This window comes from Gymnodraco acuticeps, unplaced genomic scaffold, assembly GCF_902827175.1.
Source record: "Gymnodraco acuticeps unplaced genomic scaffold, fGymAcu1.1, whole genome shotgun sequence".
NCBI lineage: Eukaryota > Metazoa > Chordata > Actinopteri > Perciformes > Bathydraconidae > Gymnodraco > Gymnodraco acuticeps.
In genome coordinates, this window is record NW_022991300.1 from 668,220 (window position 1) to 691,804 (window position 23,585).

At 40.5% G+C, this 23,585-nt stretch overlaps 2 protein-coding genes and 1 pseudogene across 4 annotated transcripts in view; 2 read left to right on the top strand and 1 right to left on the bottom strand.

The window, feature by feature from the left end:
- Positions 1-21,826, bottom strand: part of LOC117562389 — a 58,917-nt gene extending 37,091 nt beyond the window's left edge. The window contains exons 1-7 of one of the 3 annotated variants that reach the window (XM_034240225.1): positions 20,885-21,057; positions 14,760-15,783; positions 14,320-14,475; positions 13,625-13,717; positions 12,928-13,352; positions 12,445-12,448; positions 8,420-8,905 (exon numbers count right to left, since the gene is read on the bottom strand). In XM_034240225.1, coding sequence (XP_034096116.1) covers positions 13,035-13,352; positions 13,625-13,717; positions 14,320-14,475; positions 14,760-14,861 — 669 coding nt within the window. In that variant the 5' untranslated portion in view covers positions 14,862-15,783; positions 20,885-21,057 and the 3' untranslated portion in view covers positions 8,420-8,905; positions 12,445-12,448; positions 12,928-13,034. Of the gene's footprint in view, positions 1-8,419; positions 8,906-12,444; positions 12,449-12,927; positions 13,353-13,624; positions 13,718-14,319; positions 14,476-14,759; positions 15,784-20,884; positions 21,058-21,805 lie in introns of those variants that run through there. The other 2 variants (XR_004571529.1, XM_034240223.1) reach the window with 2 other exon arrangements.
- LOC117562390 (vacuolar protein 8-like) overlaps positions 1-23,585 on the top strand; it is an 89,535-nt gene that overhangs the window by 31,845 nt on the left and 34,105 nt on the right.
- LOC117562391 lies at positions 5,888-7,904 on the top strand (annotated as a pseudogene).

Genomic DNA, 23,585 nt, shown 5'->3' on the forward strand with positions numbered 1-23,585 from the left:
AGTACTCAGATTATGAACTTGAGTAACAGTAGAAGTACTCAGGTCTTGTACTTGTGTAAAAGTAGAAGTACTCAGATCTTGTACTTGAGTAAAAGTAGAAGTACCAGAGTGTAGGAATACTCTGTTGCAGTAAAAGTCCTGCATTCAAAATGTTCCTCAAGTAAAAGTAGAAAAGTATTCTCATCTAAATATAGAGAAAGTAGCGACAGTAAAAGTAGTCGTTGTGCAGATTGGTCCATTTCAGAATAATATATATGATATGTTTTATAATGATTGATCATGAAAGTGTTCTCAAAGCTGGTGAAGGTGCAGCTAGTTTGAAGTACTTTGTATACTGCAGGGTAGCTGGTGGATTTACTCCAGGTGGAACTAAAGTCTGATTCAACACTTGATTAGATTTCACATCATTCATCCAGATCTGTGAAGTAACTAAAGGGAGTAAATACATGTAGTGGAGTCAAAGTACACCATTTACCTCTGAACTGTAGTGGAGTAGAAGAACAAAGTAGCATAAAATGGAAATACTCAAGTAAAGTACAAGTACCTCAAAATTGTACTTAAGTACAGTACCTGAGTAAATGTACTTTGTACCTATGAATTTAATGATATAATGTGATCATTTAATTTTCATTATTTTCAAATTCACAGTGTAGATATTTTAATAGCTAGTGATACCTGGATACTATAACTAACTTATAAAACAATGAAACGAGTTTGTGTGCTTCAACCCTTTTAGTTTGTTGTATTTAGCTATACATCACTCTAACCTTATAACAGATAAAGTATGCAATATTCCATCATGATATTGGTTGAAAAAAACACATTTAGATTTTCCATGTTTTGAATAATATTTAAAAAATGTGTCTGTGAGAGCCAACCCCTTTGTATTTATTTACAAAATAACAACAAATCAGTCTGAATCAAACAACCAATCAAACCCGGTATCACGGCAAGACGTGAACATGTGACGATTTACCACGCTGGGAGACGTGAAGATGTCACGATTTCGTCCCTTCAAACGTGACAGTTACACGGTATTGTTAACATGGCCCAACCAAGCCCCCAGGAAGTGCGCCGGAGTCTGATGAGAATATTCGTGCTGGTCAAACGGCGGTACTACACTTCCTTTTGGTTGCTGGGCCCGGAAACACTTTTTCCCATTGACTTACATGGGGAAAGAGTGGTCTGTAACTCGTTGGATAATTTTTTTAAAACTAAATAAACTACCCAGTATGAACGTTTGTATAGCCCTTATTAAAAACATTCGTTCCTCAAGTTGTAAAAATTTGCTAATAACGTTATTCTGAGAGTTATTTCCCTCGGCATTATGAACGCGCATCTAACCCACGGGACCGCGCCGCCCGGCACGTTCATGTTACGTGTTCAGTACTACATGAGTTTCTCTTTATCCATGGATGCACAATAACAACGGACCATATCGCCTTACTGCCAGCCCACGGAGCTGTAATAATGGATATATTGCACATGTTTGCTGTAATTCATCATTTGTAAAATATTATACTACATGGGCTGTATGATGTAAATCTTGTACCGTAAATGTTGTATTAAATAAAGTTCATATTACCGACGTAGATTAACGTTCCTGTAGCTTCTTATTGCACTTGCAATTGTTTTAGTTACTTGTGGGCTACTTAACATGAATAATCACAGTTACTATCCTTTTACTCCATCACATTTCAAAAATAAATAGGCTATTGTTATTTTAACTCCACCACAGTAATCCATCATCAGCTTTACTTTTTAGATAAAGTTTTAACTCACAATTGATCATAACAGGCTTCAACATATACATGTTTATATATTACCAAGTGGTTTCATGTACAACCCACACAAGTATCATGCTAAATGAAGCTCTGTTGCTTGGATATCACTAGATCCTGATGTCAGCGTAATATAAAAGTACATAACGATTGATGTGTAACTTAGCATAATTTACTAGCTAGCCGCTAGCTGCTAACTGCCGCCTCGTTAATATAAATCCAGTACCATGCTGTCATGAACGCGCGGTGCTGTTACGTGTACGCAAATTCACGTGCTTAATGTGAACGAGCCTTTTGGGCGGCGTGGTTAAAGTTGCGCATGCTCTATGAGTGCACATACGGGTACTTCTCAGGCATGCTGGGTAATCTGTGACGTTTCGCTCTCTCAAAAGTTGGGCCATTTTGTCATCATGCGCTAATGAGCAACTCTCATAGGAATGAATGAGGCCCCGCCTCCCACGCTGTATCCAGTTCTTATTATACATCCATGGGCCCAACGAGTGGAGAAATACCCGGAAATGCCGAGCAAATAGAGTGGCGAAGTCCCTCCCTTTCCGGTGGACCTCCAAGGGACCTTATTTCGGAAAAAATTAAGTATTGAAGTCAATGGCGAGAGAAACGTTATCTTTCCATCCCGTTTGAATTGTGCCACGAATTACACATATGATGTTTGTCAATTTAAAAGATAATTTTGCAAAAAAAAAAAAATGTTTTGCCGTAAAACTGTGAAGTAAGACTTTTTTTGTGTGAAACCGCTCAATGAACTACATCTCTGGTCTCACACAAAAACACACGTCACCAAGATGGCCGTCACTATTGTCTTGCCAAACAAGGGATTGACTACCCTCACTATCACCACAATGAAACACGTCCAGAAGAATGTCATGCAAAGCTGCCTGCCTGCCTTCAATTCTTCCTGAACTGCCTGATCTTTTTTAATGTTCAATGTTAACCATTTGTGCAGATAGCATGAAGTAATAAAAGATCACCAATGCTAATGTTGCATTAGCATGTCTCCCTCGGGGGGCATCCGGGCTTAAAGGTGTATTATAGAATGATCACACCGGCGTGACAGTACTCTTCAAAGGGTTCACGAAATATGACTACGACTCTTGTTAGAAATTAAAATCAATGTTTTGATGGCATAATGTACCTTAAATGTACCTTCAGTTTAAATGCTGTTTTATACTGAAAAAACAGAAAATTATTGTGCACAACCAGTTAAGCTTTTATTCTGAAAATCCTTCATCTCCGGTTAGCATGTGGCTAGTTTACCATTTCTTATAGAGGTTAATTTAGTAGCGAAATGACACCGAAACCTACTGATTTTAACACTGCAACTATAGACGTATTATTATTGCTGAATATGAAATGAAGGTATAGTTTATTTGAATAAAGTTATTGTTTACAGACGTGGGTAAGATGTGACAACATCCGGAATGACCAGAAACCAAACCAGCCGTGAAGTATTTTCTGTATTTTTTAGAATATTAACTACAACGTTTAGAATGTGTTAAAGGAAAAGTGATGAAAGACAATATGAGGAGAAGAGGCGTGTTTAAGTATATATTGAATGTACAATGCCTGAATCCTCTGTTTAAACGTAACAACGGATATTAAGATGTGGAGGGCCGGCCCGCAGGGAGGAGCCTGCAGAAGCTATATAAGAGCAGCACCTGAGCGGTTCGGGCTCTTTTCTCTGCTAGCGAGGGCCAGAGGCAGCTGCTTTTCTGCCAGAAAATATCCTGTTTGTGACTTTACCACGCCTTTTATTAATTAAAGTACCAATTTGAAAACATCTCAGAGACTCCATTTAGTCTCCTTTTTAAGCTTCTCTTTCCTGGACGCGAGAATAACCATCACAGTTAACACTCTACTGTTTAACACTTTGGTTAACTTAATGTTACTTCATGTTAAGGCTGATAAAAATGACAAGGCTAAGCCGGCTGTAATGCTAACTAACGTGCTTGCTACTAGCTAGGTAGCTAACTTGATCCAGCCAGCCACTCCTGGTCCTTTCATCAGACGGGAAGCGAAAGAACGAGTAAGACCCATTGTTGGTATGATTACAGCCTGGTTACAAAGCACACAGGCATATTGTTAAAGTGATCTTATATCTCTTATATTTAGTGGAGGAAAACAATTATGACATCACTTACGGGACTCTGGGATTTGTAGTCTTTCTAGTTGCGTATTTTTCATAGTCTTTACGACAAACTCTGACTTTTTTGACATGGAAATGATTTTAAAGATTGACAAACATCATATGTGTAATTCATTGCACAATTCAAACGGGATCGAAAGATACGTTTTCTCTCCCCATTGACTTCAATAAATAATTTTTCCGAAATAAGGTCCCATGGGGCGGAAGTAGATGGGCGGGATTACACCTTTCTATGCTCTACCACGACGGTCGGTTGTTATTGTCAATATTAATATAATAATTATTTATTTTGTAATAGTTAGACTCGATTTTGCGGATTTTCTTGTTGCCCCAGCTGGTCAACACCTCTTTTATCAGAAAAAAAGGCCACATTAATGTATTAAATCGATGTTAATCTATGTGTGTGGTTGTGGAATTAACGGACGTGACGTTGTGCGATTGCGTTGCCAGGCAACAGCTTGGGTTCATGTTAATTTACAAACTCTTCAACGAGAACCCTAGTTATATCTAAAAACATTGTAGAGGGCCTCACGAAAGACTTTAATGTCAATTTAAATTTAAATGTGAAGGAATGTGTGTATAACAAAATACATCCGTCATAAACAATACCGGAAACAGACGTAGACAAGATCCTCAGCTCGGTGATTGGATGTTTGAGTCGCAATGCATGCTGGGATATGGTGTTTATGCAATGTGAAATCCGAAAACATTTTTAAAAAATGTGTGCTTGCTTTTCTCTTTGAAAGTCATCACATAACGGCATTGTAATACACGGTTCGGCTGCATTAAATATTACATATCTGCCGTAGTTCTCTATTTATAGAGCCCTGATGAGAAGACTTCTAGACTAACAGGAAGAACTGCCGTCAAAACTGAAAACATGACGTGGATCATAAATATAACATAAATATATACAACATCTTACATTTCTTTTCACACAATACGTCTCCTTGCAGTATCAACACTAATTCGGCTGACTTTTATATTTGATCCAATTGGTAGATAGGTTATATTTACACCATAACGGTGCACAGCTGATAGAAAGGGACACCTAGTGGTTAAAGCACGTTATTGAATTTTATTACAGCAAAAACACGTGGGTTTGCTATCCTGGCTCCTAAATGGTGGAATGAGCTCCCCATTGACATCAGGACAGCAGATAGCTTGCACATCTTCCGGCGCAGACTGAAAACTCATCTCTTTCGACTCCACTTCGAGCGATAGAACTATTAACAAAGCAGCACAATCAAAAATTACTGTTACAACAAATGTCATGTGTGCAGAGTAAAAATGCCGACGTTTAAGCAAGAAATAGAACTTAAATATAAAAAATAAAAGTACTATCTAAAGTGTTTACATTCAAATCATCAATACACATTTATATTTTATACACTGATCATAAATATGACATATGCATCTCAAATGAATGAAAGCAGTCATATAAGATGCACTGTAGTAAAAAAAAACAATACATAACAGGTAAATACCTCAATCCTTCAAATGTGTACTTAAGTGCAGTACTTCCTCCACTGTACATCATGTGTCATGTTGGGTAGTATATGAAGACTGATGGTAAATAAACTCTTGTATATTTAAAGTGTATTTAATAAATAGTTTTACGGTTTTTAATGCAGAATTAAAGAGAAACTTTACAGCAGGTAAGAATCTTGTTTTTGTTGACCTTCAGTGAGAAAGTTGATGGATAAGCGGATAGATCATGTGACTTCAAATGATAACTGTCCTCTAAATCCACACAACTGTAGGCCGTGAAGGAAGGAGAAAGCACAAGGCCCATTTTAATTTACTAATCATGTTATTAGAATTATTTCAGCTTAAATTGTTGAAAAAGCTCGACTCTTTATTGTAGTTTTTAAAAAGGACATATTATTCTCATTTCACGTTCATATTTGGATTTTGTGCTTTTACTGTGACATGTTTAAATGCTCTAATGTTCAATAAGTGCTATATTTTTCTCACTGCCAGATTCTCCTTCCATTGGAATGAAGATATAACGAAGTGAGTTTTTGTTTGTGTCTCTGAGCTGCAACCACAGCTTCTGTTCGAGCTGCCTGCAGACATTCTGGGAACAAAGTAAGAACACAAACTGTCCACTTCAAACTTTTATAAATGAGCATTTTCCTTTTCATCCTACGTTGTTGTTTTTTTAAACGTGTTAAATTGTATGTGTTTTTCTTCAACAGATACCTGGACAAAGTCACCGTCCTGAACTGAATACCAAAGGACATTTCCCTCTGAAAGACATCCTGACTCCATCTGCTGGTGAATAAATGACATAGCAGCATTTCCTGATGTTGATCATTCACCCTGTGACGGAGGTGAGAGAAAACAAAAGTGGATTTAGACATTGTTGAACAGCGCTGAGACGCCATCACAGGGTGTGAGATTTCTGCTCGGAGACACGTTTGGAGTATATTTGGGGAGAAGTGGAGAGACTGTAAGTTGGTGAGTCCTGCTCTAGAAATAACTTTAATACCAAATGGCTGAGAAAACCGCTCTTGTTGAAAGTTTCCTGAGCTGCCATGTGTGTTCAGAGACTTTCAGAGATCCTGTGTCTCTGGGCTGTAACCACAGCTTCTGTTCGAGCTGCCTGCAGACATTCTGGGAACAAAGTAAGAACAAAAACTGTCCCATTTGTAAAAGAAAGTCCTACAAAGATCCTGTGGTGAACTTTGGACTGAAGGAACTGTCTGACTCCTTTGCTGAGAGACAGAAAGCTGGATCATCTGAGACAGAGAAAGGAGAGAAGAAGGTGGAGGTGGTGTGTAGTAAACATCCAGAAGAGCCTAGATTGTTCTGTATGGATGAAGAGAGAGCTGTGTGTCCTGTCTGTGAGTTTTCTCTCCACCAGGGTCACGAGGTGGTTCCTGTAGAACAAGCAGTCAGTGAGCTGAAGGACCTGCTGAACTCTGACTTAGAGTCTCTGCAGGACAAGAGGGACACATACAAAGGAGTGGAGACAACATACAAGGAAGTGATTCAAGTGTCCGAGAAGCAGCTGCTGTCCACAGAGAGGCAGATCACAGCAGAGTTCATCAAGCTCCATCAGTTCCTGAAAGAGGAAGAGGAGTCCAGACTGGCAGCTCTGAGGGAGGAAGAGGAGCAGAAAGGGAAGACTATCAGCAGAGAGATGAAGAGCATTCAGGAGCACATCTCCTCTCTGTCACACAGTATCTCTGCTGTTGAAGAAGAGCTGCAGAAACACAACGTGCCCTTCCTCAGCAGTTATAAAGCCACTCAGAGCAGAGCCAGAGTCCAGAGCTCACAGACCCACAGCTGCTCTCAGGAGCGCTGACAGATGTGGCCAAACACCTGGGCAACCTGTCCTTCAGAGTCTGGGAGAAGATGAAGGACCAGGTCCACTTCAGTCCTGTCATTCTGGACCCAAACACTGCATACAGCCGGCTCTCTCTGTCTGATGATCTGATCAGTGTGAGACAAGGAGACAAAGATCAGCAGCTTCCTGATAATCCAGAGAGATACACTCAGTATGCTGATGTTCTGGGCTCTGAGGGCTTCAGCTCAGGGAAACACAGCTGGGAGGTGGAGGTGGGAGATCATCCTGACTGGATTATAGGTTTGACTAAAGAGTCAGCTGACAGGAAGGGAGAGATACCAGATGCCTCTCCAAAAGATGGAATCTGGTGTTTAGCACACAGCAGTGGAAGATACTCTAATGGTGCTGGTGAGACTGTCAGAGTGGAGAAGAATCTCCAGAGGATCAGAGTCCAGCTGGACTATGACAGGGGGGAGGTGTGCTTCTACGACCCTGAACACATGACTCCCATCTGCACTCTCACAGACACTTTCACTGAGAAACTCTTCCCATATTTCGGTTTTGGAAAAGCTGGTGATGCTAAAACTGCTCATACACTCAAAGAAATAACTCTTTGAATGAACGTAATTAAATCATGGACAATATTTCCACATGATTAAATCACTTTCTTTCAAGATTAAGCAATTTGATTGGTCCAACTTAATTTACTTGAGTTGGGTCAACGTAATCTATTAGGATTGATACTACTTATTTATAAGGTTTGTTACGAACTTGATTTACTTGAGTTGGGTCAACGTAATCTATTAGGATTGATACTACTTATTTATAAGGTTTGTTACCAACTTAATTTACTTGGGTTGGGTCAACGTAATCTATTAGGATTGATACTACTTATTTATAAGGTTTGTTACCAACTTGATTTACCCCGGTTGGGTCAACGTAATCTATTAGGATTGATACTACTTATTTATAAGGTTTGTTACCAACTTAATTTACTTGAGTTGGGTCAACGTAATCTATTAGGATTGATACTACTTATTTATAAGGTTTGTTACCAACTTAATTTACTTGAGTTGGGTCAACGTAATCTATTAGGATTGATACTACTTATTTATAAGGTTTGTTACCAACTTAATTTACTTGGGTTGGGTCAACGTAATCTATTAGGATTGATACTATTTATGTATAAGGTTTGTTACGAACTTGATTGACCTGGGTTGGGTCAACGTAATTGCTTAAAGCTGAAAGAAAGCCATTTCATCATGTGGAAATACTGTCCATGATTTAATCAAGTTCATTCAAAGAATAACTTTTGAGTGTTTACACATTTAAAACGTTTAGAGTGAACAGTAACAGAAATTCAACAGTCTAGTGAGCTTCAAGGGTGGAAATATAACACAAACGCAAGATGTCTAAGTATGCAGATTAGAGAACATGCAATACAAAAAGACCATTAAGAACACCATCTCAACCAACAAGCAGACTGGGTTTCACTGTATTAAATATAACAGTGAATATATATTTCACAAAATAGCTTTACACTGACAGATGCTTGAAAAAACACAGTTTCTTCCCAAATATTAAAATGTTTCAACTTTAGGGTGAACAGTATAATAAACTTGAGTTTCGACAGTAGACCAAATAAGGCAACATGGTAACATCTGCCTCCTCGCACAGCCCTCTGCTCAGTGAGGTCCACGTAACCGCCAGTGTGCGAAAAAGTGCACGTCCCACCGTCCGGGACGGGTTATTCACAACATTGGACAAGTAGATTTTTAAATTGACTTGTCCAATGGACAAGTGACATTTTTCGCCGCTATTTATTGACAAATTATTGATAAATTCAGCTTACAAAAGGCATAACTCATTCGCAAATTGTCCGTGTCCGCCGTTGTTGTTTGCAACCGCTTTACGTTTTTTTACTCACTTACGTCGTGTCGTAAAACTGTGTGAAAATGAAATACGATGGCGAAGAAGAAGGTTCTAGTGGCCCCAAGAGGGCAACAAAAGATTTCTTTCTTTTCTAAGAAGGTTTGTACACATCATTCTCACAGTTGTAAAATGGTGTGTTACATTAACAAGGAAAATAATTGAAATAAATTATGTCCGAAAATAGTGGATTAAGTGCTTGAAAGGGGACTTTTATTAATCCATTACATTACATTTAGCTGACACTTTTATCCAAAGCGATTTACAATCCCTGTGGGGAAATTCAGTAGGCAACAGGGTAAGGGTGAAAAACAGGACAGCACAGATTCACACAGGTTCATCAAATCAAAAATAAAATCGAAGATAAAAAATAAAAATTATGAAAAACTATTAAATAAGAAATTAATAAAAATAATAATAAAAAAGGGGTAGACCTATGTAAAATACTTTTTTCTTTTAAAAGGGGGGGGATTGAAAGGGGCTCTTTATGTACCAAGGGGCTTGAAAGGGGCATATCAAATTATTTCAGAAAAAAAATGCAGAAAGGTTTGTGGGGAGTCTACGAGTACCTAACATTCATGTTGACAAAAATCTATAATTTGTCTGCAAGAACAGGAGTCTGAACAACAGCCTGAACATGCTGAAACGAGCCCTCAGAAAGTCCCAGAGTGTGAGCAGAACGATGGCCCCCCCAGTCACGAGAAAGTCTCTGCTAAAAGGCCATGTTCCGTTATCTCACCAATGGCTGGTCCATCTAAAAAGGCCAAGAGTGACATTGCCCTGACACCCAAGAGGAAAAGAACATTCATTGAGACTTGGAAAACCCAGTTTCCATGGGTAAGATGTGTGGACGACATCATGTTCTGTGAGGTCTGCAGAGAATATCCATCCATTGCTGACCACAGCAGTAAACTGTACGAGGGTGTCACAGGGTCAAAACGCATTGAGACACTTCAGTCACACGAATCCAGCAAATATCACCTTCTCTGCATTCAAAGGAAAGAGGTCACAGAGAAAGGCACAGGGCCAATGTTTGTGGCTCTCAAGAAGCAGGCAGAAAATATGGACGACCAACTGAAACCCATGTTCAACACTGCGTTTTATGTCGCCAAACAAAAGTTGCCTTTCCGTTCATTTGAGGGCCTCATCGAACTTCAAGAGAAGAATGGCATTAAAATGCCTACACAGTACCGGAACGATAAGGGGTGCAAGGCATTTGTGCAGGCCATTGCAGAAGTCGAGAAGGACAGAGTTTCTGAAGACCTCAAGGCTTCAAGATTCTTCGCTCTGATGGGAGATGGATCCACGGATATATCTGTGACAGAACAGGAGAATGTATATGTTAGGTAATTATTATTTTGAATTATTTTGTAAGTCTTATTTAAGTTACATTTTATCTCCAAAAGGGCCTTTTGTTTATGAGTAATTAATTCACAATCATTTTATTGATGAATTTTATTAGTTTAAATTTTCAGTTAACTTAAAAGTTTTTAACAGGTAAAGTATATACATAAATTGTTTAAAGCGAATGAAGGTGAAGTTGCTTTTTAGTGTTCTTAGTCTTAAAAAAAGGTGAAGGCAACACTGGTGTGGGAAGGTTTATATAAGATAATCATTTAAAAAAATGTTATTGCACTTTATTGATGTACTTTATTTATTTTCTATCTTCAGGTATGTCAAAGATGGACTTCCAGCGACAGAGTTCATTGACATCATGGCTGTAAAGTCAGCTGATGCTAATGGTGTTCTGGCAGCTCTCCTCGAGGCACTACATCATGTCGACCTAACAGATGGAGACATAAAGAAGAAAATAATAGGCTGCACATTTGATGGTGCCAGCGTTAACCAAGGTGCCAAGGGAGGAGTTATTGTGAAGTTGCGGGAATTGTTGGGGCATGTGCTCATTTCGATTTGGTGTGCTCCACATAAGCTGGAGCTGTCGCTCCTAGATGCCACCAAAGCCACTGACTTCATTGACATCGTAGAGAAAGGAGTGGACCCCATCTACAGATTCTACTATGGATCTGGTAAACGTAGGAGGGAGGTGAACGCCATATCAGCCGTTATAGACGAGGATCCTGTCTATTTCTCAGCACCCTGTGGCACTAGGTGGATGGCGTCAAGACTCCGGGCATACAAGGCTGTAATAAAAAATTACAACTCCGTCATCCTACACATGGAAGAGGCTTCAAACAGAAAAACAGACGAAGGAGCTAAGTGTGTGGGGTACTTGAAGGTACTGAAGTCTGCAAAGTTTGTTGATGGGCTCCACTTTATGGTAGATGTCTTGGAAGTGTTGGCCAACGTGAGTCTGGCATTCCAGAGTAATGATCTGTTCATTTATGATGTTGATGTAAAGTTGTGTGAGGCCAGGATCAAGTTGGAAGGCCTTAAGCATAATAGAGGTGATGTCTACACTGCCTACATGGCAACCTGCAAGGATGGCAAGTTTGACAGTAAGAGCAATGGACACATCACTTCACTGAAAGGAACAGGTATTCCAGAAACAGTGAAGAATTCCTTCTTGGAGAATTGTGTGAAGTTCCTAGAGAAGAGATTTTCCTTCCTGAAGGATACCCCTTTCAGTGATTTCCATGTTCTTGACCCCAGGAACGTCCCAAGATCAGACGCACAACTAGCTACATATGGTGATGTTCAGGTTATGAACATGGTGACCCACTTCGAGTCCGTTCTCAGTGAGGAGGAGGTAATAATAATAATAATAATAATAATTTCAATTTATATAGCGCCTTTCACGAAACCCAAGGACGCTTTACAATGGGAAGTAACAAAACAAAAAGTAATAATAAAGAGACATAGGCTGAAGAAAACAAAAACAGGAACAGGTTGCTGAGTACTGTATATTAGTTGAGGCCAAAGGCCTGAGTGAACAGATGGTAACCAACATCCCTAGACAGTGGCCAGCTCTCAAGGCCAGACTGAAGCAGAGGCAGCCCGCCAAGGAGGTCATAAGTGACCTTCTCACTGAGAACCACCCAGATGTGAAGGACGTCCTGGTTCTGGTGTACATGATGGTCACCCTTTCTCCCTCCTCTGCTGCCGTGGAGCGTGGATTTTCCCTCATGAACCTCATAAAAACATCCAGAAAATCCCAGATGACCAATGAAACTCTGGGGTCACTCATGAGGGTCAGCCACATCACCACCACAGTGGCAGAGTTTGACCCAGAGCCAGCCATCCAGAAATGGAAAACATCTGCTAAGACCAAGAGGTATGTCAAAGCTGCCCCAAAGCCTGCTGCAGTGAACAGCAACTTACCTGTGCCTGTTGCCCCATAGCTCGGTGTGAGGAGAACCACTGGAGTGCTGCCCCACAGTTCGGGAGACAGCTGCAGTGAACAACCACCCTGAGCCTGAAGCCATACCTTTCTGCTAGCATGTCTACTAGTCCCACAGAGGAGAAAACATTATATTGTTAGTACTTAGTTGTTTTATCTTATTATTTTATATCTGTCATTCATTTGATGTGCCTTGATGGTAGAAGTTCAGAAACCAGACACTGTGAACAATATGAACAAATAAACAATAAAATGTTTCCTACAGTAACCTAGATTCTTGTGTGCTTTATGTTGATATGTAATCATATTTAAAATAGGTGCAGCAATGCATGCACAAAGTATAGATATGGACAAGTGAAAAATGTATTCGGACAAGCACATTTCCAAACTCACTTGTCCATGGACAAGTACTCTCTAAAAACTTTTTCTCACACTGCATGCTACAGCCAACTTTGAATGCTTACTTTTATACTTCTTGCATATAATCAACATTTCTGTCAAAGAGGTGAGTCACCGAATCTCTGATGGCTGCGTGTTTGGAAGATGAGGCGATCCCAAACAGTGACATTAGGCACGGGAAAGCAATGTTTTGAGGACTTGTCCTTTTGTGGATAGTCTGTTTCCATCCAGTTCCATCATTATTTTCTGCAGTGCTTCAAATGTAAACTTCAGCTCTGGAGGGTAGCTCAAGTTTAGAGCATACACGAGAGCAAACATCATCGCCACCGCAAAAGATACGTTTCCCAACTCATCCAGCACTTCGACCCCCTCCAGAATGATCCCAACGTTCTCGGGGTCATCCCCAGGCTCTGCACCTTCGTGTCGAATGACAAATATTCCGAAGACCGTCTCTGCCATTGCCGTTTGACTGCTGTTGTCGATGCTCTGTGAAAAACAAATAAGGAGAGTGATTTTCACTGATGTGCATTACATCCCATTTCTATAATCTGTCATATTGAGTTTTATGTAGTTTGGGTTTTCCAAATTGAAAAAAAAGAAAGAACAAAAAACACTGTTTCCAAAAAGCATGAACACATCCAACATCATCAAAATGTAAAGGCAACATTTCCCTAAGGGTTAGTTTTAGAAGAAACACAATCCATTCCAACTATGATCATCCTCCTCTTTGTGAAGATAAAAAAGGTACATCAACATACCATGTATTCCTTCACCAGCTTCTCTGGATCTTCATTGAAGTAGACACAAAGACCTTTGAGGATGCATTCGCGTCTCACGTCAATGCTGTCAGTCTAAGTATGCAGGTCAGAGAACATGCAATAAAAAAGCCCATTAAGAACAACAAGCAGTCTGGGTTTCACCGTTTCACAAATGTTTTCTTTAAAACCCTGAATGTAATATTGCACTTTAATTAAATGGGTTTAGTTTGGACAGATAATATACTATGCAATTTAAGCAATACATTTTTCTAAAAAAGGAAAACAATTAGTCTTATTTTGAATATTTAAAATGGCTTTTTATTGAAGAAATACTTTTGCTTTAAAAAGGTCATCTGTTTCCAATTACTCGATTAATCAATGGAATAATTGATAGAATACTCGATTACTAAAATAACTGATAGCTGCAGCCCTACAGTACACTCTGACCATTGGGGTAGGAACATCTGCCATTTCCATGAAAGACTGCTGGACAGCTTTGTAGTGCGTTATTTTAGGCCTTCATAATAGTATGCCGCTCACTCTGATACAATGACCCCCACTGGGGGAATGGATGTGGTGCTAAGTATCAAAAAAAGATCGAAAACATAATGCTCCGGATGCTATGCTATTCATGGACATCCTAGACTTTGTACAGCTCCTACAGTTTCTTTGTCACCTTTACATTGTTTTCATACCTGGGTTATGGGAAGCATGATGCTTTTGATCTTCTTCCCTTGAACTCCACCTTTCTTGGTATACACGTCGATCAGGCTTGTAGAGTGAATATCCAGCGAAGAGAAGAACTTGGATTGCAAATTAATTGTTGTGATTCTCTTAAATTCTGCATTCACCTACAACAAAAAAACAAAACCCACAAAACTCAGATTGGCTATTTTGATGTCACTGTTCACAGGTTTGATTTAGCAGTTCAGTCCGTTTAAGACATGCAATTGCATAAATCATGTATTTATTTATGATTCCTGCATACAAATGCCACTGTACATACAAAATTCAGAATTTGTCAATATGTCTTTTATATGGCACATACTGTGCAGTCCGTAAGCATTCATTGTCTACTATATATATCCCAATAAAAGTAAAAAGGGGACGTTCCTTCACACATTCATTCACTTACCTCACGCACATGGAAGAGAGCCGGCCACCTGGTTTTGAAATCGGCTATCAATGGTGCCTGCCGAACAACCTCTTGCCTTCTGCATGCAAAGGTCTTTTCCATCAATGTTGCCACCTTGTCCTCATTATTCCTTTGTATTACTTCTGAGAGAAGGGTCACTCTTAACTTTTCAAGCGTCTCTGCCGTTTCCCCGGATGGGTAGGTGGGTCACCTCTGCTTTTTTCGGCTTTTTCACACCATAGGCAGGACTGCATTTGCCATCAGGTTTGTGTTTTAGGGCATTTACTACAACTTCGGGGCATCCAAGCCGCCTAAGCTTTGTTCGGTAGTTAGCAAGTTTATATTTCAAGCTCGTCTTCCATCCGCCATATCCAGTGAAAGAACCGGGTTCTTTCAAACATGGATGTGATGAGGCAAGAGCTTTTGCTACCTCCTCAAACTCACTGTCAGAGAGGTAGACTTTGTACTCTATAATCTTCTCAGCTAAGCCATCAAGAATGGCAGATTTAAGTTTGTTGTCAGGACTCAACAATGTTCCGTCCGTTTTGAAAGTAGCGTTGGCCCTGTCCAGCTGTAGTTCAGTGTCTTAAGAGAACCGGGGCACAATGAAGACAGGGGGCCATCCAGATGATCTTGACGTGGACTCAGGAGAAGACAGTATGTCAGTATTGACGGAGCTTCCAGATGAGAGAGATAAGGAGTCATTTAGACAGCGGGAAGTGGCAGCAGCTGAGTAGGGAGGGGGCAGGGAGACAACAGGCTGTGCAGGTGCAACTGATGTAAAGATGACCTTGATGGAACTTCTGTCCTGGACATCTGATGTTGACAGCAAGTTGGTGAATTCATTCCCAAACTCAGCATCCATGAATTGGAGCCTGAATTCCCCTTCTATTCCACACTGCCTCTTAATTTGCTGTGAGTTCAGTGACAGCTTCTGGAATCCCATCTGGAAGGATCAATCTCTGGGAACTGTTTTCTCCTAAAATGCTTCTGAGCTTCACTGGAGTAGCCATGCCACGGCCGTCTGTGAAAGAGGGATGACAAAATTAGCCTACATGTTATACAGAACTTTTTTTTCAAGGGATGCACAAGGGTTAATCTTAATTTCAACAGAGCAATGAGAGGACAAAATAACCATTCAATGTTAAATCTGTTGGTTACCTCATATGTCTATGTGTCTTTTTAATGTCACCATCCTGAGAGGTCCAACAAAGTAGTCTGCCAAAGGATAGTCATCTGCCAGTTCCTCAAGCTCAATCAAAACAGTTTCTCTTGTTGGACTCAGCTCAAAGGCTCTGAAATGCTCCCTATACCACCCATAAAGCCTTCTCACCATGTGTTACGCCCTCTCAAGGGGGAAGAGAGGAACGACGCACACACCAGTTGGATTTGGTAAATAATTATAGGAGCTTTATTTTCACGGTAAACAATATGAGGTGCGAGCACACGGCCACCTATAAACAAAAGCCAAAACGGCGCAAGTCCAACAAAGGACTAAACAAAAGGAGGACTCTAACAAAACGGAGCCTGACTATGTATAAAAGGGGAGTTTTACAACAACGCAAATTAAAGAGGGGCTGTTCCAAAAACAGCTTCCGGAGCATATGCGGGCTCAGCAGAGTACAACCTAACACACACAGAACACACTGAATATACACACTAAACTAACACACTAATCTACACACTCTGACAGCAGTCAGGAACACAGTTAGCTCGTAGCGCTACAAAGTCACGGTAACCCAGTTGAGGCGTCTGCTCTACACAGCAGACCCTCCCGAATGAAGTGTGGCCGCTGACTTTAAGGTCCTCCTCCGGAAGGTGCGCCGAACGCTGAAGAGGGGTTGGAGGACGTCAATCCAATCGGCTCTTCAGTCCGGGGGCGGGACAGCCAATGTCACCTAAGGAGCTTCGCAGCTCATTTGCATACACACACACACAGTTAACAGAGCAGAGGACTGTCGTCCGTAACACCATGAAACATAGTCTCTCCTGTACAATGCAAATCTGAAGAATCTCTCCAAAGTCAGGCAGTCCACTTGTAGACCCATGAGCCACTATCATCCCATTTCTGAATGTTACCCCTTTGCTTGACACACACTTTGTTAAGTGAACTTCAGTTGTACCAGGGAAGTTCTGGGCAATAGTCTGAGCTATTTCTTGTTTCAATACATCCAAAGGCACTGTTGAGACCTTTGTGATTTCCAGGGCAGCTTCATCAAAACTGGATGATACCAGTTGATAGGAAATCATTAGCTGATGCTTAGTAGCTAGCGAGAGGGGCACATTTTTAAAGCAATTGGTGTGTCGCGCAACCTGCTTAAAAAAAACTGTGCTTGGCCTCAAAACGCATGGTCCAGAGGCCCACAAGAGGACCAAACGTTGTGGATAGTGCTCCAGATAATGATGCTTTGGTAGCAGTCGCACATCAGGGAAGAGTTCTTGGTACTTTTGTCTGTGCTCTGAAATCTTGCCCTCAAGATAGGCAATTGACTCATCTGTTTGTCTTGGAGCAACCACAAGCTCTGCAATGTCTTTTAAGTCCAACAGTATTTGCCATGCAATTTCACCCTCAGGCACCAGATGCCCAATTATGAATGGGAGTAGTCTCAACAGAGCCCAATTTTCATGGGCATTCCCACCTATTGTTTTTCTTTTAGAAAATGTGTGTGGGATCACATGTGGCCTGTTTGTTTTGTCTGCCCACTTATAAGGGAACTGCAGGATAGATTTGTTGAGGGTTTCAAGATTGAAATATTTCTTAGATATTAGCAATGCCAAACAACGTGCAAGCTCTACTGGCACTAACCCCTCAAAAATATCATGCATAATATCTGGAGGATAACCCGTGTGAATACTGAAGTGGTCAAGAGATTGAGTGATGGAACAATGTCTTTTCACCCCAAAACAGCTTGCCCCATTCTCCTGCGCTGATTTCACATGAGAGTCATGGAGTTCTTTTGTCCTTAGACTGAATGCACCTGACTTTACCTCTTTTGTTTGAATGTCTGTACTTGTTGCTGTGCAAAATCGGCAGATATATCCACCAGAAAAGCTCTCATTGAAACCAGCTATACTGTGAGCTCCCAGGTTGTCTGCCGCAACAACCTGAATGGTGCCTTTAAGACATCTGCCAAGCAATGGAATGAAAACACCAACTTGTTCTAGAGCAGGGGTGGCCAACCAGTCAGAGGTTAAGAGCCACATTTTTTCTATGTTTCTGCAAAGAGCCACATCAAACACACAGTCACTGATACCGCTTGTTTCAGTTTTTTGTTTTCTGGAGACAAGATTTCAACCACGTCACTGATGTGATCTTTGTGGCATTGGGATATATATTTTTTAAATCCTCTGGAGCAGAGAGAGGAGCTGTGGATTATTGTTATTGATTAATAGTGTTTCTTAGGGTCAAAAACACTAAACTCACAACTTAAAATGAAAGCGTTTAGTTTATTTAATAAAAGAGCACATGTTCAATGTGAAAAGTGACAGTAGTTATAGATTATTTGCAATTTGGTGCGATATATATATATATTTAAAAAAAATAATAATTATATATATTTTTTAAACACCTTGAATTTCAGGGGGGGGCACGGGGCTCCGTTGGCGGGGCGCAGCGCCCCTCCAAGACAATGGTAGGGGAAACACTGGATAGTGTTTAATCAACGATAGGTTTCCCCCCCCTCAAAGGTGATTGGTTCACTGCATCACAGGTATTATTGTGATTGGCTCTTGGGACACATCAAAATTAGACGCGCTGTCATCCTCTCATACTGACACCTGACACCACACATACACACGTAGGGAGAGCCGGGACGAAAGTAACACGGGACGAAAGTAACACGGGACGAAAGTAACGGAGCGATTTTATCCGAGCCCAAACAACTTTGACCGGCCAAATTACGTCAGAATGATCAGCATTCAATACTTAACAGACCTACTAAATATCAGGTTTAACTGTCAGGAGTAGCTAGTGTTGTCACGATACCAACATTTTGGTTTCGATACCAAGTCAAGAATTGCGATTCCGATTCTTTTTCGATACTTTTCTTAAAAAAAGGGAAACAGTCTTAAATGTAATTATTGTGCTTTATTTCACACCAGAACCATAACACAAACTTTTAAACAATGAGAACAATAAATAAAAGAAATGACAAGAATTCGTATTAAATCAAATTAATACATTTCTTACAGACAGGCCTCGTGGTGTCCGTAGGCTTGCTCTCACTGTCAGAGATATAGCTAAAATACTTCCAAATGTCACTTCTGGCGTCTTTTTTGTCAACAAGCCGAGGCGCAGCGGCAGCTGCACTCCCACTTGCAGCCATGCTTCTCGTTTTCTCACGTGCTCTGGCAGCTAGCGCGTGCACGAGAGAGGGGAGGGACTTGAGCGTGCTTGAGAGGGGCGGGACTGCAGGCACGGCTGCAGTGCAGGGAGTGGAAGCAGAGCGCTGAACACACACGGCTCTTATTAAACGGCGCTTTCTCACCGGAGTACTTTTCCCCGTCATTCTTAAAGTACCGATACTAATGAAACGGAGGAATCGTAACGTTTTTAACGGCAGGGTATCGCGGTACCTTTCAAGTATCGGTACACCGTGCAACACTAGTCAGGAGTCAGTGTCTCTCCCCCAAACTCACACATATACAATTCGATATGAACTGAAGAGCCGCATGAAACTAGGCAAAGAGCCGCATGCGGCTCGAGAGCCGCGGGTTGGCCACCCCTGTTCTAGAGTTATCATATCTTGAAGAAGAGGATGTAAGACACGGTCATAACCATACTTCTTCACATCATCAGTTTTACACAAGACTGCCAGGTAAATCGAGGATAGTGATGAATGTGAGCCTGGAGGCAAATTACTCAAAGTCCAGTAGATTCCACAAAGCTTATGCTTCTTGCGAGAAGTACCCAGAGGATTGCAAATCTCAAAGTCATCTATGTATATAGTCAACAAAATTCTCAAGTCATCCCCTGATAGAAAACCGTTTTCCTTGAAGTGTGAACCATCCTGGGAAGATTTGTAAGTCTGTTGTTCACCAGTCCCCCTATTACTCTGCTGCACTCTGTGGTTTTCAACCACTTTGTCTACAACATCTTTCCTCTGAAAGAGCTGCTGCAAAGACTTGAGTACAGGCACATACTGAAAACTCCTTTTTTCCTTGGCATCAAGTATGTACTCTATGGGTTCTACAACATTAAAGCTGTCTTTGTAATACTGATTGCGGAGATAAGATGTCCTTAGGGGACCACCCTTCCCTATGGCTTTGAGCAAAGGGTTTGATGCGCAGAGAGCAGTGGCTACTTCTGTTATCACAGACTTATCAGTTGTGGGACTATGTTTCTGAAATACACCTTCAAGAATGTCAATGGAGAGGGGCAATGTTGCTGAACTTAAGTAGTGCAGTTCTTCCAAAAACTCATCAATTTTTGTACCCGGCACATGTGCAAAATGCTCTAATTTGAGCAACGATGCAGCAAAGTTTTTCTCAATTACTTTGGAAGAGTTCTGAGTTACATCCACATCACTACTTGAACAAGCACTGTGTACTTCAACTGCAGAGTCATCTTGATTATGTGCGTATTCCACAGGATTATCAGAGGATTCTTGTGCAACTAGAGTGGTTCTAACTACACCTGGCTTGAAATCTTTCAACGTATGCGGTTTGTGTTTCCTGTTTTTGTGAGAGTGAAATGTTGCGTATATATTTGTTTCAAAACTGCAACCCACAAACATACAAGGAACAGTCTCATGACTCTTAAAATGAGTTCCAATGTGTACAAAATAATCCCTCTCCGTAGGAAGATCGCTCGAAGTGCACAAATGACAACTGAATATTGACAACTCCAGCTGCTCCTGAGAGTTTTGTTTGGGATGGGCTCTATTTAAATGAATGTGCAAAGCATTCCATGTCTTAAATGTACATGGGCAGTTTGTGTGTGGGCATGGATAGCGTTGCCTATGCCGGTGCTGTAGTCTAAAATGCTTTAGTAACTCATATCTACCAGAAAGAGATTCACTACACTCCTTACACCTCCACATTTGCCCACCAAAACAAAATCACCAGCAAAAAATAAAAAAAACATTTCAATCATGAACTTGAGAATGGCAGATGACACCTTTTACCTCACTGATGAAGTTGGATTGCAGACACAGGTACGGTTAGACAGGACACTCTTGCGGTCGGACAGCCGCCACAGGAACTTTTGCAGTCACAAATTGCTGTGAAAAATTGAGAGACCAATCAACATACATGAAAGTTAAGTTACACAGAGAACTCGCAATATTGCTGTAAATTAAGACTCATAAATTACATCTGCTTTTTTTTACACAGAACCTTATCAGTGCCCTTATCAGACAGAAGTTGACGCATTACTTAGTCATATCCAAACCAATTCAACAGAGTTCTTCAATTTAAAAGACGGTGCATTTCTGTCTGAGTGTGGTGTACTTTTTCAAGATGTTTAGACAAATTGCTCTCTGCCGTGTGTGTGTGTGTGTGTGTGTGTGTGTGTGTGTGTGTGTGTGTGTGTGTGTGTGTGTGTGTGTGTGTGTGTGTGTGTGTGTGTGTGTGTGTGTGTGTGTGTGTGTGTGTGTGTGTGTTGCATGTAGCAGCCGCGTGTGTAAACTGCGAAAACCACAGTGGCAGCTAGCTCCGCATGGCAGCTAGCTTGGCAGCTAATTTACGTGACGCAGCCGAATAACGGCGCAACATGCCTTTGTAAAAGGGGCTGATATTACTGACATATAAGCGCCTGGGGTAGCACACTTTCCGTTTAACTTTCCCAGGGTAATGCTACCGTCATTTAGTTTTCAATCCTGATATCCTATATTTGAACCATCTCCCTAACTTGCAGTTACACAGACTAGCTAGTTAACAACGTTAGCTTTAGCATGTTCGTCGGCTCATTCGGCTTTTTAAGTGAGATAAAAAATGAAACTAAATAACAAATTAACTATCAACGTTACCACAATATCGCTCATGGACTAGCAGTTGATGACATTTATTAACAGCTTCACAGTTAGATGACAATGTTTTCTGCTTACCTCCTCCAACTTTGGCCAACGGTCTTTCTTGTCTCAATGATCCTCTCTCGCGATGATGATGGTTAAGTTTACGGTTATGCCCAAATATCGCGAGTGCACACAGGATGCAGGGGAAACCCTTTCCCGCCAGATCGCGGTCAAAATCAAACAATGGCAGAGTCTGGAAGTCATCCATGGAAGTGTCCAAGAGCAGTCAAGAATGTAGCGTGCCTTATTGTTCAAGCCGTGTTTGTTGTTTCACATCTTTACAACCGTGAACATTTAAAAGTAATAGACTGTTGGTATCCAGTTTATTGGTGGTTATACCGCCACCTTCTGCTCTGGAGTGGGAATCATATGTACCCTAATCCCTTTGTGTCAGTTTATCTCAACATGAATGAATCTAATAAATGTGAAGTTGTTGCGATTCATGCAAACCATACATGTTTTCATCACGTTCATCTTGGAAACATGAAATTATTACGTTGAAAATACATGTTAATTTTATTTGATGTAACAGCCAGCCAAAGTCCTTTTTTTGAGTGTATGAAAATCTGTCAAAGTGAGATTCCTCTGTGATGCTCAGGAGTGTTGGTTCAGACTTTATTCTGACTTCACTCTCCGTCTACATCTCTTTGGAACATTCAAGAAAATAATCAACAGATGATGAGATATTAATCTTTGCATGACATTTTTACACATTATAATCAAAGAGTCAGTCAAAGACAAAAACAAACAACTTGATTGTTTATTGCTATAGTTTATTTTGCATCAAACTTTATTACAGTGTGTTTATAGTTTTAATTTGACTCATTTAATGATCGATGAATGTTCACATTTTTAATCCAAGAATCTTTAAATGGATGAATTTATTTTCTGTTTTTCTTTGTAATGGATGAAATGAGAATGTTTGATTAAGTTTTGTGTGAATTCTTGAAGAAATGTAAGAAGTCTGTATATCGTGCTGAAACTTCATGACATCAACCAAACTAAGAATCAAAGCTGTCAGTTCTCCTTTGATCTAGTTTCGAGTCAAACATCACGTTATAGCAGTATACGTTATCAGTTTAACTTCTAACTTCTCTTTCACTCGACCTCTCCTACTCCCTACTCTATGTCAGTAGAAGAGCTGGTCTGTTGCCTGTGTTATTAAAGTGACCGTTTACCGAACCCTTTGTGTACATTGCTAAGCTAATTTGACCTGTCTCGAGGACACGCTTTGTTTAGGAGTGAGAAACCCTCTTTTTGTTTGAACCTGTTCTTTTTGTTTACTGATAAGAGTAGGTGAGAAGCCTGTACTTTATTCCTTTTGGTTAGGCAAGTTTTAGAAAAATGTTATTGCTGCGCCTAGGTTCCCCTAGACCTGGGCCTAACATACATTTCTAATTCACCTAAAGGTAATTATAGCTGTACAAGTAAGTGTAGTATTTGTAGATATCTTGTGTTTAAATAAGCAGCAGTTTAATTCAGAAATGTGTCGATGAGGTTGTTTCTTCACGTACATCTCTCAAATAGCCATGTGACAAATTACAGAGAATATAAATGATGACAATTGTAAAAAATATAAATAAATAATCTTAATGATCTAATCTCTTCTTATTTAATGAATTGCATCCCTTCAAACATCTGTTTTAACCTTTACATTCATAGATGCCAAACTCATGAAATCTGTTTGCTTGTGTGAAGTCATGTGACGGATGAACGTGCTGTAAACAAGAAGCTCCCACCCTGATGAAGGACACTCAGCAGAAAACATGTGAGGGGTAAAGCATGGCATACTGGAGCTGTGCAACGTGTTTGA